Below are 14,708 nucleotides of genomic sequence, written 5' to 3'. Positions count from 1 at the left end.
CCATCCTCCTCTACACATGACTCCATCCTCCATAATCTCAGCACACATACCTCCGAGTAATATATGGGTGGGCGGAGTCGCTACAGAAGAGGCGCTGTGGGCTTTTTTACTAATGGATCGAAGCTTACAGTGAGGTCAAAGCTAGTCAAGAAGTGCATGACCTCGCACTTGTCTGAAACCTAAAGAAAATATTCTCGCTAGAAAATGCACCCTTAACCAAAAAGATGTGTTCCCCTGTCCTCGTTAACTCAAGCCCTGGATTTTTGGGCCCTGCGCAAGCTCAGTAAGCGTTGCGAAAGCCTTCTTGCCCAGAATGGGAATTAAACGGTCCATGGAACTACTAGTTCTTAGCAAGAATCACGTGGTCGCAATGATACGTGGCCTGACTGGACCCTGTCTTATTGACACTCACGCGTTAAGTCTAAAGATTTAGGAGTACGCAATTTGTCAAAGTTGCAGGGAAGAATACAGGGGGAAACAACTAGACACTTCCTCTATCACTGCCCAGCTTCCGCCAAACATCTTAAGTAATATTTAAATAAAGCCTTATAAATTCAAAACGCTTCGTTCAATTAGCTTAACCCGTGAAATGAAATCTCCTTTTAATATTAATGGTTTTGTATTCATTTAACACGTATTTAGTAAATATACGCTCATCGGTTTGGGCGCTACCGGAAGTTGCTTGTGGGCAACTTTGGGCCAAAGTGGTATATAAAATAAAGAAAAAATTTCTTTGGAAAGCTTACAATTATTTCTATATTATTTTGAAAGTTAGGTATGGCATAACAAAAAACAGTTTTTGTTGTTGTTACAGCAAACGATCCTCTTCCACGTTTTTTTTTTAATTCAGCATCTCTAAGCAGATCACAGTTGCTTATGCGGCTCTTACATACAGTACCAGTTGCAAAAATGCCCATTTCCTTCAACGAATCTGACGTAAACCAATTATCAAAAAAAAAGCTTCGAATTCTTGTGCTTGGGAACCTCTTTTGCCAAAAATAACACAACATCCTAAGACATTCCTAATCCATAATCAGGACAGGTGCCTTCACCAACATACCGCGTAAAGTCGTAAACTAACCCAGAGTTTCCAGCACGCGTAAACATTTTCAGACCACATTTGGCTGGATTGTATTGTTTATATGTCGATCGTCCTGTAAAAATATTTAAATTAGGCTAAAGTGTACATTTTGTATGACATTACGCAAGGTATACCTTTGAACGCAATGATTTGTTCATCAACGCTTTGATGTTCTTCCTGGGGTAGTTTATCAAAATTTTCTTTCAGAATCTGTAGTACAGGGCGTACCTTGTACAGCTTATCATAGTTTTCATATCATCTTCTTTTTTGGGTTGTTTAGAGTTGTCGTTAAAATGTAAACACATCTAATTTTTTCAAAGCTTACACGTGGCGTTGAATCTGTTATATCTGTAATAGCCCTGACAGACGACAGCCCTAATATACATTAGCGGGCTTAATTTGCATTTATTTACGCATTTGACCCATGTAATGCAAGTTTGTAATTCACAAGAATTCCGTGCATTTGGTTAAATTTACTAAATTTCAGTAGGCAACACTGCTCAAAAATGGCCGATTTTTGCTATTTATTGACAGATGTCGCACTTTTGCTATCCTTTTTTCCAATATTCTTAACTTTTTTGCGCACTTTTTCCGCATTAGAATCAATTATTGCTATTAATTTCACTCTATTATCTTTTAACGTAGATAATAATAAACGAATTAATTAATTTTTTCGTTAAATTTATATTGATTTTCCAAAATTACCAAAATTTCTTTTAATAATTTATCTTATTCAATTTTATTTCACTTTTTTTTCTTTTAATAAAGAAACAAATTTCACTATCAGCTGTCTAAATGCACAAGCCTGACGTCTGTCACCATAAAATTTCAATTCGCATTAGCGTTGCTTAAGGCGCATTAATTTTGCTCGTCCGTCAGGGCTATAAGGTTGAAGTCTTTTGACCATGCCATTTTGAATTGTGGTATTTTTAGAACACCAAAGTACAACAAAATACCAACGTAACGTTTGATATCCTTTCTAGTACATTTTAAATCAATGCCGTGTTCTTGCAGCTCATACAATTCATTTTGCATTGTCAACAAATCAATTACTCGGCTATCAAAAAAAGGTGCAAAAATATTCTATCGGCGTCATGAATTTGTCGCTTCTTCAGGCCTTGTCTTCTTCCCAAATACTCTCTGGAGATTTAATCTCCAGCCTTTATCTCCACTTAAGTGTCTTGGGATCAACTTTTTCAAAGCCTAATTCTGCAACAACACAAGATTCCTTCTCACGTTCATCTTTGATCATATTTTCAAAAAGATCAATATCTATGCTTTCTCCTTTTTCCATTATAATATCCAAGTTGTTCTCTAACACTGTGGATATGTCTTCCATTTTCATTTTCTTCATCAGTTGAAACATCCCATTCAAAGTATACGATCCTTTCAATTTCTTCATTTGGCAATCCTTTCTCTTCCGGTACAAATATATTTATTACCACAATGGCCCAAGGTTGCCCACAAGCAACATTAGAACTTTGAAAATTACTCACCTCGTTATTAGTGAAGACAATTGAAATTAATCTCTAGCACAGTTAAATATAAATTTAGCTTAATTATATTCAGTTAGCTGAGCTGTCAAAAAATGTCCACAAAATAAACGGGAAATCTTGATATGGTCACCTTATTTGAATTGATATTCCATTCATTAATATAAGCAAACGTATATAAAATGTTGCAACTATACTGAATCACCTCCGCCTACCACAATGTCTATAAATTATTAACTTCTCTGATTGCTGTCATACATGGTATATAACTAACAGTCATATTGGCTATTTCCAAGTTTTCACGTTTTCTTTAAAAGTGATTAAATAAAGCAATAATTTTTGAGCAAAAATACTCTTCTGTAATCGAAAAAATAGGGAATAAAAATAAAAAAAAGAATTCGGGCTCAACCGGGATTTGAACCCGGGACCTCTCGCACCCAAAGCGAGAATCATACCCCTAGACCATTGAGCCGCATAACTGTACTGTGCCTAATTTCAATTTTGTCACCCTGCAATTATTGTTTTCTATCATTTTAGTAACCCTGTGTTTTTGCTGATTAACAAATTTCTACGCCTGACCATAAACGCTTTCATACTTACATATACATATGTATATAGTATTTTACTACTGTAGGCAAAAAATAGTAAGACTTCTTAATTTAAATTTTTAGCGAAAACCTAGCTATCCAACTATTTTTTCTTAGTCTGTCCGTGGTATTTGTGCCAATGTCTCATCAAAATAATTATTAGTGCATTAAGCGATTTTTACGATAAATGAAATTATTCAACAAAGAAGTTCCATTAAATTTTCTGTGCGGAATTAAATTTCTGGTGCCACAACGTTCAAAACATCGGAAAAAACCTTCGGTGATAATTGTTTGTCGCGAGCAACTCTTTTGGATTGGTACAAATTATTCGCGAACGCGTTGATGACGAACCACATACACGATCGCCATCAACATCAACTGATGATCAAAACGTTAATAAAAATTTAAGAGGTCTTACTGGCATCGTTTGGATACCGGAAGGATCAGTGAAAACCATTTTGAAAAATAATTTGGGTTTATGAAATGTGAAAGCACGATTCGTTCCAAAATCATTAAATTTTTTCGAAAAAACAGCGTCTCGTTAATCTGTGAAGCAGTGCTTTCCGACTACCAGGATGTTATGAAACGTATTACTACTGGGGATGAGTCTTGGATCTATGCTTACGACCCGGAAATAGACGATCAATCGGCCAAAAATCGGCATCACGTTTGTAATGGCAAAGGTGAGCCGAAGGGGATTACTTTGAGGGGAACGACATGGATTTTAAAGAATAAGTTAAGAATTTTCAAATTATTAACAAAATCTTACTATTTTTGTCTCATAGTTGTATACAGTAGTCGACTTAGTCATGTTCGTCTGTATGTACTCGAACTCGCTCCTTAGTTTTTTTGAAATATGAAATTTTACTTCTGTCCTGTTCTCACCAACAAACTGGTCATAAACATTTATTTGTGCTTAAGAAATTGTTGAACTTCGATACAACCGAACTTATTGATCTATTCTATTATTCGTGAATTGGTCCAATACTTTGCCCAGACCTACCTACCTTTATGTTTACACCACTGTACTTATTATTTAGTCATCCGTCTTGTACGCTGAGTCGTCTTATCACATGTCTCAATCATTTTAGTGTCCTTTGATTCATTCGAAAGTAAAATAAATTTTCTGTTGTGACCCTCTGACAAACTCTTGACCTTTAAATCTATGTTGTTCAACTGAATGCAGGTGATCGTGTAAATAACCGTACTTATAACTGCTTTATTCACTGAACGCTAAAAAATAATTATCTAATGTCGACAGTCGACAAGTTGCAACGATGCGCTTCAAATTTACCCAAAACATATTATATGACCTAAAAATAAATATTAAATTCGATTTAGTAGTAAAATGTAAAATATTTTAAAAATAATCAAGTTATTAGTAATATAATAAAATAATAAATAAAAACAAAAAAGGATCGGGCTCAACCGGGATTTGAACCCGGGACCTCTCGCACCCAAAGCGAGAATCATACCCCTAGACCATTGAGCCGCATGCAAATCACTTGTCCAATTACAGTTTTATGCCGTAAATTGGCGAATTTATGAAATAGAGTGCAATGATATTTCATATGAAAGTAAATTCGGGGTTTTGACTATTTTTTTTTTTTTTAATAAAAGTATAAATAAATTTTCTTTACATTTATAAGAAACAATATTAAAGTACATATTTTGTCTACGTATATCACCAAAAGCTTTCCCTTCACGTAGCTACCATCAAACATCAAAGCAGTGTTATTGCATACTTTTAGGCTGCTAGTATAATAAACGTATGTTGGTAAAGCAGTGCCATGGCAATGCGGCAAGAAATCGGCGTCACGTTTGTAGTGATTCCACACTTAATGTAAGAAATACAGTATACTCTCGAAAAGTAAATCGATTGGTATTTTGGGTAATTTACTTTTTCGAATAATTTACTTTTCCAAATATATACATAAATTATCTGTTTTTATAATACTAAACGCATTTTTAAACTTAAAAAATTCATTCATTTATTTGCTTCATATGGATTTACATGAAAAACATATTTACATTTACATACATACATATGTATTTACTATGAAGAGAAAAAATCTTGAATATTCTTTTGTTTTTTTTCTTTTGCAATATATTTTCTGACCATTTTTGTACGACAATTCAAAAAGTCAGACACCTGATTTGCATCGTTTTCATTTTTAAACCAGTGGATCAAGTTGTTTACGCTTTGAATTGCTTCCGCATATGTCACTTTGGGTTCCTGGCTGACTTCTTCTCCATCTGAAGTGTCTGACAAAATTTCTATTTCATCAGCAGTTTCTTTGTTTACTAAAAAGACGCGATAAACAAGAGAGTAAGTGTTTTTGCAACACCGTAAAAAACGCTGCTTGCTTCGTTTCGAATTTTTTATCACACTCTCTGAAAAGTAAATTAAAAAATTTACTTTTTCGAGGTGCATGTGTAATCTTAAAGGTGATTTACTTTTCCGCGATTATTTACTTTCTGAGAATTTACTTTTCGAGAGTATACTGTAATAACATTACTAAAGAGTAATTAATATTTTTTTGTTTTTTTTTTTAATTGATAATGAAATACCAATTATCGTATTTTCGGAAAACAATATTGTACTCTTCTACAGTGGTTTTGTTGCCTTAGATACGAGTATAAGTTCGGGTTTAGGAATATTTGTGCTCACAATTCTGCTTTTATTTCAATTTCTTTCTTCTTCGTTACGTAGACACCGCTTACGCGATTATAGCCGAGTTAACAACAAGGCTGTCGTTTAGTTTTCATTGGTACTGTTTTTACGTGGTGGGTCCCAAACCCAGCGCACAACCCTGCGGAGGAGGAGGAGGATATTTCAATTTACATTGCAAAAATCAGCAAAAGTGTAGCCAATCTGGAGACTGCGAGGGACTTTTTATTCATTTTGGGCAGTTATAGAGTGCCCATGACCGTGCTTTCAATTAGTTGTATTTGGGGTCGTTGTCAGTGGATCGCATTCCCATTTTCTCAGCACTTGGTATTAGATTTCTCTGAGAATATATATGGGGTATTCCATACCAAATCGACCACTTTTGAACCCGACCCCTTTAGATTTTGCTGAAACTTATCCATCCTTTCTACCCTTTGAAAAACATTTTTGAGAATTTTTCCAAAATTTTTTTGCTTATTTGAAGTTTTTTTTGAGGGAATTTGGCAACTATCCTTACTAATCCCGGAGTGGGTCGACTTTTTTTAATATTGTTTTTTTATTTATTTAAAAATTTTGTTTAGTTTTTAAATAAAAAAAATATAAAAAAAAATCGGCCCACTCCGGGATTAGCAGGGATAGTTGTCATTTTAATTGAAGTTTTTTTTGAGGAAAAAAAAAAAAAAATGGCGAACTTCCAAAAAAAAAAATTATGATTTTACTTAAAAAAAACCGGTTATATTATATAACTGATCGTGTTAAATTTTTTTCGAGTATTTTTTCGAAAAGTTCATTCAAAAACAAAAATAAAAAAAAAATGGTCCCCAAAAGTCAATTTCTACAAAAGTTATGGCTATTTGAATATAAAAAAGCCATTTTTTAGCAAAAAATACCAAAATTCATTACTTCTTTGAAGTTGGATAAAAAAATTTGAAAAAATTTGAAAAAATGTTTTTCAAAGGGTAGAAAAGGATGGATAAGTTTCAGCAAAATCTAAAGGGGTCGGGTTCAAAAGTGGTCGATTTGGTATGGAATACCCCATATGTAGCCACACTGGTTCATAATTACCGACTCCGTGTGCTGATATACAGTCCCTCACCATCACGTGTTCTCCTCCATGTTTGACAGTTGCACGCAAATTAGCTATGTCCATCTCTTCATTTGGTTTTCTCCACACTGTTTGTTTGCCATCTGAGGCAAATATGTAAAACTCATTCATCAGTAAAAATAACATCATTCCAGAACTCATTCGGCTTAAATTGCTACTCAAGAGCAAATTGTAATCGTTTGCGTTTATTGATTGATTTTACGAAGCACTCTCCTTACTGTAAAAGCTCGTTATTGATATTTTGATGTTCTGGGGTTTTCTTTAATTGACGTATTATCCATTTCTCGTCATCAAGGGTCAGCTTTTTATTCGACTGAGTTTTGACTTTATTAAATATTATATTATTTTTATTATGCATTTTATGATATACTGAATGGTGCTGCGAGGTCTGTTCATTATTTCTGCGATTTCTATAAAACTCTCCTCCTCTTTTATGATGATATATCACCAATTCGCGTTTTTTCAGAGATTTTCGATTCATTTTGCTAAATTTTAATGCAGAGAACTTTGAAAGATTTCAAAATATAACTGTGGATAATTTAAAAGGCAATATGCGTCCATCTTCAATTCTAAATTTTGTGGGTTTTCCCGAAACGATGTTTCAAATAATCATCTGTACGATTTTAAGTAACGCCACAGTTTTGAGCATAAAACAAAGATTTTCACCTTTTTTTTTTATAAATATTTTCCAAAATTATTGGTTATAGCCATATTATATGTAGAAAAATTCTTTGGCTTTGAAATTAATAAACAAATTGTAAGTTCACCGTTTCAGCACGATTTTAAGTGACATTCACTGTAAATTCGGTTGGTTTTGGAAACTTAGGACACATCAAAGTAAACAGAGAGAAATATGTCGAAAACCTATGTTTTATCAAAATTAATCGCTTTTTATGAGCTCTTCCTTTATATTTCTAGTTAAGCGTTATCTTTTTAAGGATCAGCAGTAAACTATTATCAACCTTGATACCTTTCTTCTATCACTTATAGAACCTAGAGCAACAGCTCTCTCTGTTTTTCGACGTAATAATGTAAATTATCCGGAAATGAATCCATAGATTACGAATATAATCTAACTTGACAGTCATAATTGCTCTTAGAATCTTAAATTTTGTCGGCTTACTTTGGACAATTTCTTCACAATTTGGTGCTTTTTCCAGATACCTGGGAAAATTTTGACTATCAACACGAAACTTTTCCAAGCTACACTTTCTATATTTGATTAGCGGAATTTGGAGACCAACAAAAAAAAGGAATAATTAAAATAAAAAAAAGCGCAGAATGGTTTTGCCTAAATTGTCTCTAAAATGTCCAAACTTCCTAATGGCAATGAAGTGTGATCACTTTTTCCTTTTTTTTAAGAGCAGGGGCATTCAACGTGAACATTTTACAATAAAGGCAAAGTTCAAAGTTAAAATTCTCGTTTACGTGGTTTAACTCAGCAACAGTTGTTCGATTAATTTAATTTAAGACAATGAAGCGATGAAGCCTCATCAAAGGCTAGTGTTTATTTTTATGGTTTGGTGATTTCAATTGAAGTCGAAGATCACTCCAAGAGGGACTTCGGGAAGGTCGTTCAAAATCAGTTATTTTTTCCGGAATTTGTTGACGCTGCGCGCAAGCTGATATTGCCAGATCGTCATGTGACCTATCGTGAGTTAGAGACGACAAGGGCATTAGTGGGACCAGCATACATTTGATATTGCATGGATATTTGAATGTAAAAAAAAGTTTCAAACGTTGGACCCCACAAAATTTGTCGATCGCTCAAAAACAGCCTCGTGTTTATTGGCCGAAAGAAGTGGTAAAAAGTACGATAGCCGTACTACGACATACATCTAGGAAATGACAGATGATGAGAAATGGATTTACGCATATACGCCTGAAAGTAAAGAGTAGTCGATTGTATGTTTCAAGATAAGCCGAATCGAATTACTTCTTATTATTTTATAGGCTCTATACTTTACATATTCCCACAGGAAAAAGTCTAATGGTGTGATATCACACAATTTTGGTGATCAATCGACCGGCCCAAAACATGACATTATCTGCTCACCGAAGTGTTCTTTCAATAATTCCCTTGACTCAAGCATCGTCTTGTTGAAACTAAATGTCAGGCATCAAATAGTTGGTTATCATGGCGCGATAACGATCGTCATTAGCGGTTATGTTCGCCGTATGGTCTTCGTGTACATTATTGAGTACCGCTCATCAACGCGAATATTCTTGAATAGGTATACAGTGAAAACTCCCTTGGGCGGACTCTCACCGTCAGTCAACTTTTGTCCGCCCATTAGAGGTGTCCGCTCAATGGAGTGGGTAGCTATTTTATAAATTTTTAATTTTATTATGTCCTTAATACTCACCACTTTCAGATTTAAATGCAAAACAATTCATATAACATTGTTCAAACAGGAATTTATGTAAGTATGTATGTATTATGTACTTCAAAAATTCATATAAATTTCATGTAAATTCACATGAAGTAATATATAAAAAATATAAATATTAAATTCATTGCTTGAAAAACTGGGTAATTGTAGACTGGCTTAAGTTTTTTTTTGCTTTTTTAAAAGAAAATTGTTTTGCAGATGGCTTTCCAAATTTTCCAACAATCCGAATGCAATAAGGTCGTCGCTACAAAATCTTTTTAAATTTGAAACGGTAGTCAATGCGGTTTCGTTTGAGAAAATTTCATTTCTTTCTTCGGTAGTACTCTCATTATCAGTACTATTATGGTCAATAGTTTCCATGGTTTCGTCAATTATAACGCCTAACTCGAAGTCTGAGCTTTCGGTCCATGCATTATTATCTATTTGGACAAAGTCATCCGGATTTGAATGAGTACACTCTCCAAGGGCTTTTGATAATTCACAAATCGAAGCCAGCGTTGATAACGGCAAGTTATCTTCGGGATCGAATTCAGGAGCCAGATTTCTATTTTTGTCAAACCCTGCCTTTTGGAAACAATTTTTTACGGTTTGCGGTTGAACATTTGCCCAAGCTTCTTTTATGAAATGTATTGCCTCTAAAACGTTTATATTTTTTTTTTTTGGCGAACCAGTCACTATGCTTACCAAAATATTTTTAACCTGAGAGTTTCGGTAGTGAATTTTAAAATTTTGAATAATTCCATGATCCAAAGGCTGGCAAACTGAAGTGGTGTTACTAGGCAGAAATAGTATTTTAACATTTTTCAAACTTATGTATATCTCGAGGGTGGGATGCTGCGTTGTCTAAAAACAAAAGTACTTTTCTGTTTTCCAACTCCATTTTTTTGTCGAGTTCTTTCAACCACTGTGTCATCAGCAAATAACCACATAATCTGTAAACAAGGGCCTAGGTTGGTCAACTTTGGTTATTTTGTCATACAGCATTTTGTTGTTGTTTACTTAATCACATAACCCGATAACCACCTTATCGTGAACAGCCTAATTACATTGAATTCGGGGAGTCCCCTTTTTTTCATTTGTTATAATCTGTTATTTATACATACGCCATACACACATTCTCATATTTTGTCCGCTTACGGGGGGTTCGCGTCCGCCCAAGAGAGGTATTTGATTGATTTGTTATGAAAACAGAAGTCAATGTCCGTCGATAAGAGCTTCGTGTCCGCTTAGTAGAGGGGTTTCGTCCAACTTTGTAACAATGAACTGTCCGCGTCCGGCCAAGAGAGTGTCCGCCTAAGGGAGGGCGATTTGTTCTGAAAATTGTACTTAAATTTTTTTAATGGAAAAAACTACCAGCATTTTAAAATCTGTAAACAATTGTGGTATAATATACAAAAAGGAAACACGAAAATAATTTACATAAATTGAAAGTCCAAAAATTAAAGTATTTCTCGCTTACTGGGCGACAAGAGGAAATATGAGTTAACTGTAATTAGGCGGCTCAATGGTCTAGGGGTATGATTCTCGCTTTGGGTGCGAGAGGTCCCGGGTTCAAATCCCGGTTGAGCCCAGTTAGATATTTTTGTTCAAAAGAAAATGTCGGGGCCTTCAACTCTTGACATAATTGTTGGCCAAAACACTGAGTAAAGGCATTTAAAAAAAATAAATAAAGTTAAAAACAAAATATTTGCGCGCTCATTAAGCTTTATTTCAAATCGGATAAAGGCTTAAACTAATACTATGTTCAGACCGACACTTAATCACACGATTTCGGCTATTGAATGGATTATCCCACTAATCTTAAAAATTTATCAAGATTTCGCCATACAAAAATGACAGTTCCAAATCACTTCATTGAAATGATTTGAAACTGATCCACGCTAAATCTGTCCGTGCGACTCTGATTTTGCGCAATCTACTTGTCAGCACTGGAAATCTTCTACATTATCACAGCTGATGTAGACACTACAAAGGGGGAAAAAATGTAAACAAACAAATTTTTTTTAAAACAATGAATCTAATTTCACCTGAAAATCGACTTAGCAAATGAAAAAATGCATCCATTATTTCTATTATATGGAAAATATTAAAAAAAGACGGCTTTTATTTGAAAATACTATCTGACAATCTTTCCTTTTGATAAATATTAAGCGATGTGAATTCTTGAATGACAATAACAGCTGTTTTTTGATCTTTCTAACGGCAGTGAGAACACTGTTGGGTTATGAAATGATTAAATGTAATCTAATCTTTGAAATTGTCGGTCGGAACATAGTATAACTGCGGAATAGTTTAGATAATGAGAGTAGTTCAACTTAAATTATAAATTAAATGCAATGAAACTACAAAGTGACAAAATTAATGAAAAGAGAAAGGAGTGGCGTGTTTACATAGATAATAGTGCATTTAAAGTTAAAGTATATAAATACTAAATATTTATACACACAATATTATGTATCTGCATGTTAATGCAAGCAGTTGACCGCGATGGAAGACACATTGATTATATTGCTATATAACTATATACAAATTCACTAAAAATAAAATTAAATATTTTTTTGCTTGTAATATTAACCTAAAAAACTAAAATTACCTTTTTATATTACACACTTTTATGCTAAATTATTGGTTTTATAATATTTTACATTAAAAAGTATATAGATCAATACTAATTTATTTACTAAAAAATAGTTTATGTAACACTCCTTTACATATTTATAGTTCCGGTTTATGATTAGAGCACTAAATATACACTTGGTGGCCTTAAAATATATTCTTAGCATATTTTGTAACTGCACTTCTCACGATTGCACCGAATTAGGATTGCAACATTTTCGAGTTTCATTTTAATACTATGCACCGTTGGATATTTTGTCACTCAATACTTGAAATCGAAATTTTTTAAACTCAAATAACCCTCATAGCCCACAAATATACGCTAAAGCGCTGCCCCACTGTGGTTTTTCATCTGTTTCCACACATTTTACTCTCATTTGCTCCTTTTCTCTCTCTCTCTCTGTTTCTCCTTTTATCCCTTTCTCCTTCTTTCTCTCTCTCTCTCTCTCTATTTGACCTTTTTCTCATTCTCCTTTCCTTCTCTTTTTCCATCTCCATCTCCCTCTCTCTCTATTTCTACTTTTCTCTCTTTCTACTTTTCTCTCTTTCTGCATTTCTTCTTTTCTCTTCTTCTGCATTTCTCTGTCTTCATTTCTTCTTTTTCTATCTATTTCTCCCTCAATCTCTTCTTTTCACTCTCTCTCCCCCTACTTCTCTTCGCTCTCCCTCTTTCTCTTTTTCTCTATGTCCATCCCTCTCTTTCTCCATCATCTTTTCTCTCTCTTTGTTCTTCTCATTTTCCTTTCTCCTTCACCTTCTCTTTTTCTCTTTCTCTCTATTTCTTCTCAAATATCCATCCTTCTCTCCCACTTTCTACCTCTCTCTCTACTACTTCATTGTCCGTTTGTCTCTTTCGAACTCCTTTTTTCTACTATCTTTGCGTCACCCGGTATCGCTTAATTGAAGATGTCATCGACCAGCTCTTTTGTAATGATGCGATGTGGTCGTGTCGGATTCACCTTGGGGCGTTGGTAGAGTCGTGCATTGATGGCGTAAAGACGTGGCGACAGATCACAGCGGACGTTGAACCACCAGTCGCACACGAAGACGGCTTGTGAAAATTGTGTGCCATTTGGGCACAAGAAGGACGCTTGTCGACCATCAATGTCGCAATAATGCCAGCCTGTAATGTAAATATAGATATAGAAGAATTGCAATTTTGTTTTATTTTTATTTTTTTTTTTTTATAAATTCTGGTACCTTGACACCTGGTTTCCATGTCGGCGAAAAATCCAGGATATGGCTGCTCATCGCAATAGAAATTTGTGTATGGAATCGCTGAGAGTATGGGATAGTCGACACCGGGACGGCCTAAAATGAATGGATAGTGACCGATTATAAAACAACATATGTTTCAATAGACAAGTACTAAATACTTTAAATAAACAATATACTTAACGAACGAAACCCGTTCTTATTGTTATTATCGGGACATGAAATTCAAATTTTAATAAGTCAAATAGTCTATAAAATCAGGTTTACAGCTTTGAAAACAGTGGGTATCTTGTCGTAGATCTAATCAAAAATTGTGTGATTTAGTTAAGTTTGATTTAGTGATTTTGAAACTAATCGTACTTTCACTTTTCTTAGGTCCAAATGATTTTTCCAAAATAGTTTTCACTGATCCTTCCGATATTCAAGCATGTCAGTAATATCTCTGAGTATTAATCGTCGATTCTCAAGGACCTTTATTTTATTGACGTGTTCATCATTAATTGATGTTGATGGCCGTCCTAGACTTGGTTCATCGTATTTCTTAACCCTTTCGGGATATTGTTGATGTACCAAACCATTAGTAGGCTATCAAGAAGGATGGTATTATGTTGGCTTCAAAATTGGCCTTGTTTGGTTAGGTGATCTATTTCGACTACTTTTTAAATAAAAACACTGAAAGTTCAAATTTCAGTGGGAATGTCTATTATCATTCGAAAGAACATTCTTTTATATACATATTCCCACAGGAAAAAGTCAACGATGTGATATCACATGATCTTGGAGGCCAATCGACCAGCCCAAAATATTAAAATATGTTCTCTATAAATCCATTGATTAATGCGTTGTGGAAGTGGCGCCATCTTGTTGAAACCAATTGTCGCCGATATCATGAGTTTCAACTTCAGGTTTCAAATAATCAGTAATCATGACGCGATATCGGTCGGCATCGATGATTATGTACTCACCGGCATCATTTTTGAAGAAACACAAAGCACACCAAAACGGTGTTTTTTCTGGATAAAATGGCAGCTGTTGAATCTCTTCAGGTTTCTTTTCGTCCTAAATGCATCATTTTGTTTGTTTACATACCCATTCAGCTAGAATTGGGCCTCATTACTGATCAAAATTAGGCTCGAAAACGTCGACTATTCTTGGAACTTTTCAAGAGCCCATAGAGCGAAGCGATATCGTTTGGGAAGGTAGAGAGGCTTCAGTTCTTGTGCATAAGCTCTATTTTGTACGCTTTCAATTTAAGATCCCGACGTATTGACCATAAGTTGACACTCTTTACAAAACGTGAATTTTCATAAATGATCCTTTCCATGAGGAAATGCCAAACAATACTGAAGAAAAATAACATGACAGCTTGACACGAATCATGCGTGATCTGTCAAAAAAAGGCTATTTAAGAAATACCTCTACTTGGTTCACCCGTCATATAGATATTTAGACTAAAGTGAAATCTATCGAACATATTTTTGGTCGAAATATTGCTTATGTGTTAAAGCAGATGGTAAATATGGACTTTTATATATATTGCCAACGGC

General features: G+C 34.4%; 2 protein-coding genes and 3 non-coding genes across 9 annotated transcripts in view; 2 read left to right on the top strand and 3 right to left on the bottom strand.

Annotated features, from left to right (window-relative positions):
• LOC105221907 (RING finger protein 17) overlaps nt 1–14,708 on the top strand; it is a gene marked incomplete at its 3' end in the record, with an annotated part of 207,404 nt that overhangs the window by 117,148 nt on the left and 75,548 nt on the right.
• On the bottom strand, nt 2,975–3,046 carry Trnap-ugg (transfer RNA proline (anticodon UGG)). Its single transcript has one exon. It is a non-coding gene; the product is annotated as a tRNA-Pro (tRNA).
• Trnap-ugg (transfer RNA proline (anticodon UGG)) lies at nt 4,582–4,653 on the bottom strand. The gene has a single exon. It is a non-coding gene; the product is annotated as a tRNA-Pro (tRNA).
• Trnap-ugg (transfer RNA proline (anticodon UGG)) lies at nt 10,829–10,900 on the top strand. Its single transcript has one exon. It is a non-coding gene; the product is annotated as a tRNA-Pro (tRNA).
• The window catches only part of LOC105221909 (uncharacterized), a 53,310-nt gene continuing 50,260 nt past the window's right edge, over nt 11,659–14,708 (bottom strand). For all 5 annotated transcript variants that reach the window (XM_049447810.1, XM_049447813.1, XM_049447812.1 and 2 more), the window contains exons 4-5: nt 13,147–13,257; nt 11,659–13,069 (exon numbers count right to left, since the gene is read on the bottom strand). In XM_049447810.1, coding sequence (XP_049303767.1) covers nt 12,843–13,069; nt 13,147–13,257 — 338 coding nt within the window. In that variant the 3' untranslated portion in view covers nt 11,659–12,842. The remainder of the gene's footprint in view (nt 13,070–13,146; nt 13,258–14,708) is intronic.

Source organism: Bactrocera dorsalis, chromosome 2 (genome assembly GCF_023373825.1).
Source record: "Bactrocera dorsalis isolate Fly_Bdor chromosome 2, ASM2337382v1, whole genome shotgun sequence".
NCBI lineage: Eukaryota > Metazoa > Arthropoda > Insecta > Diptera > Tephritidae > Bactrocera > Bactrocera dorsalis.
Note: the sequence above shows the minus strand (reverse complement) of the source record. Positions and strands in the feature narration are given on the sequence as shown.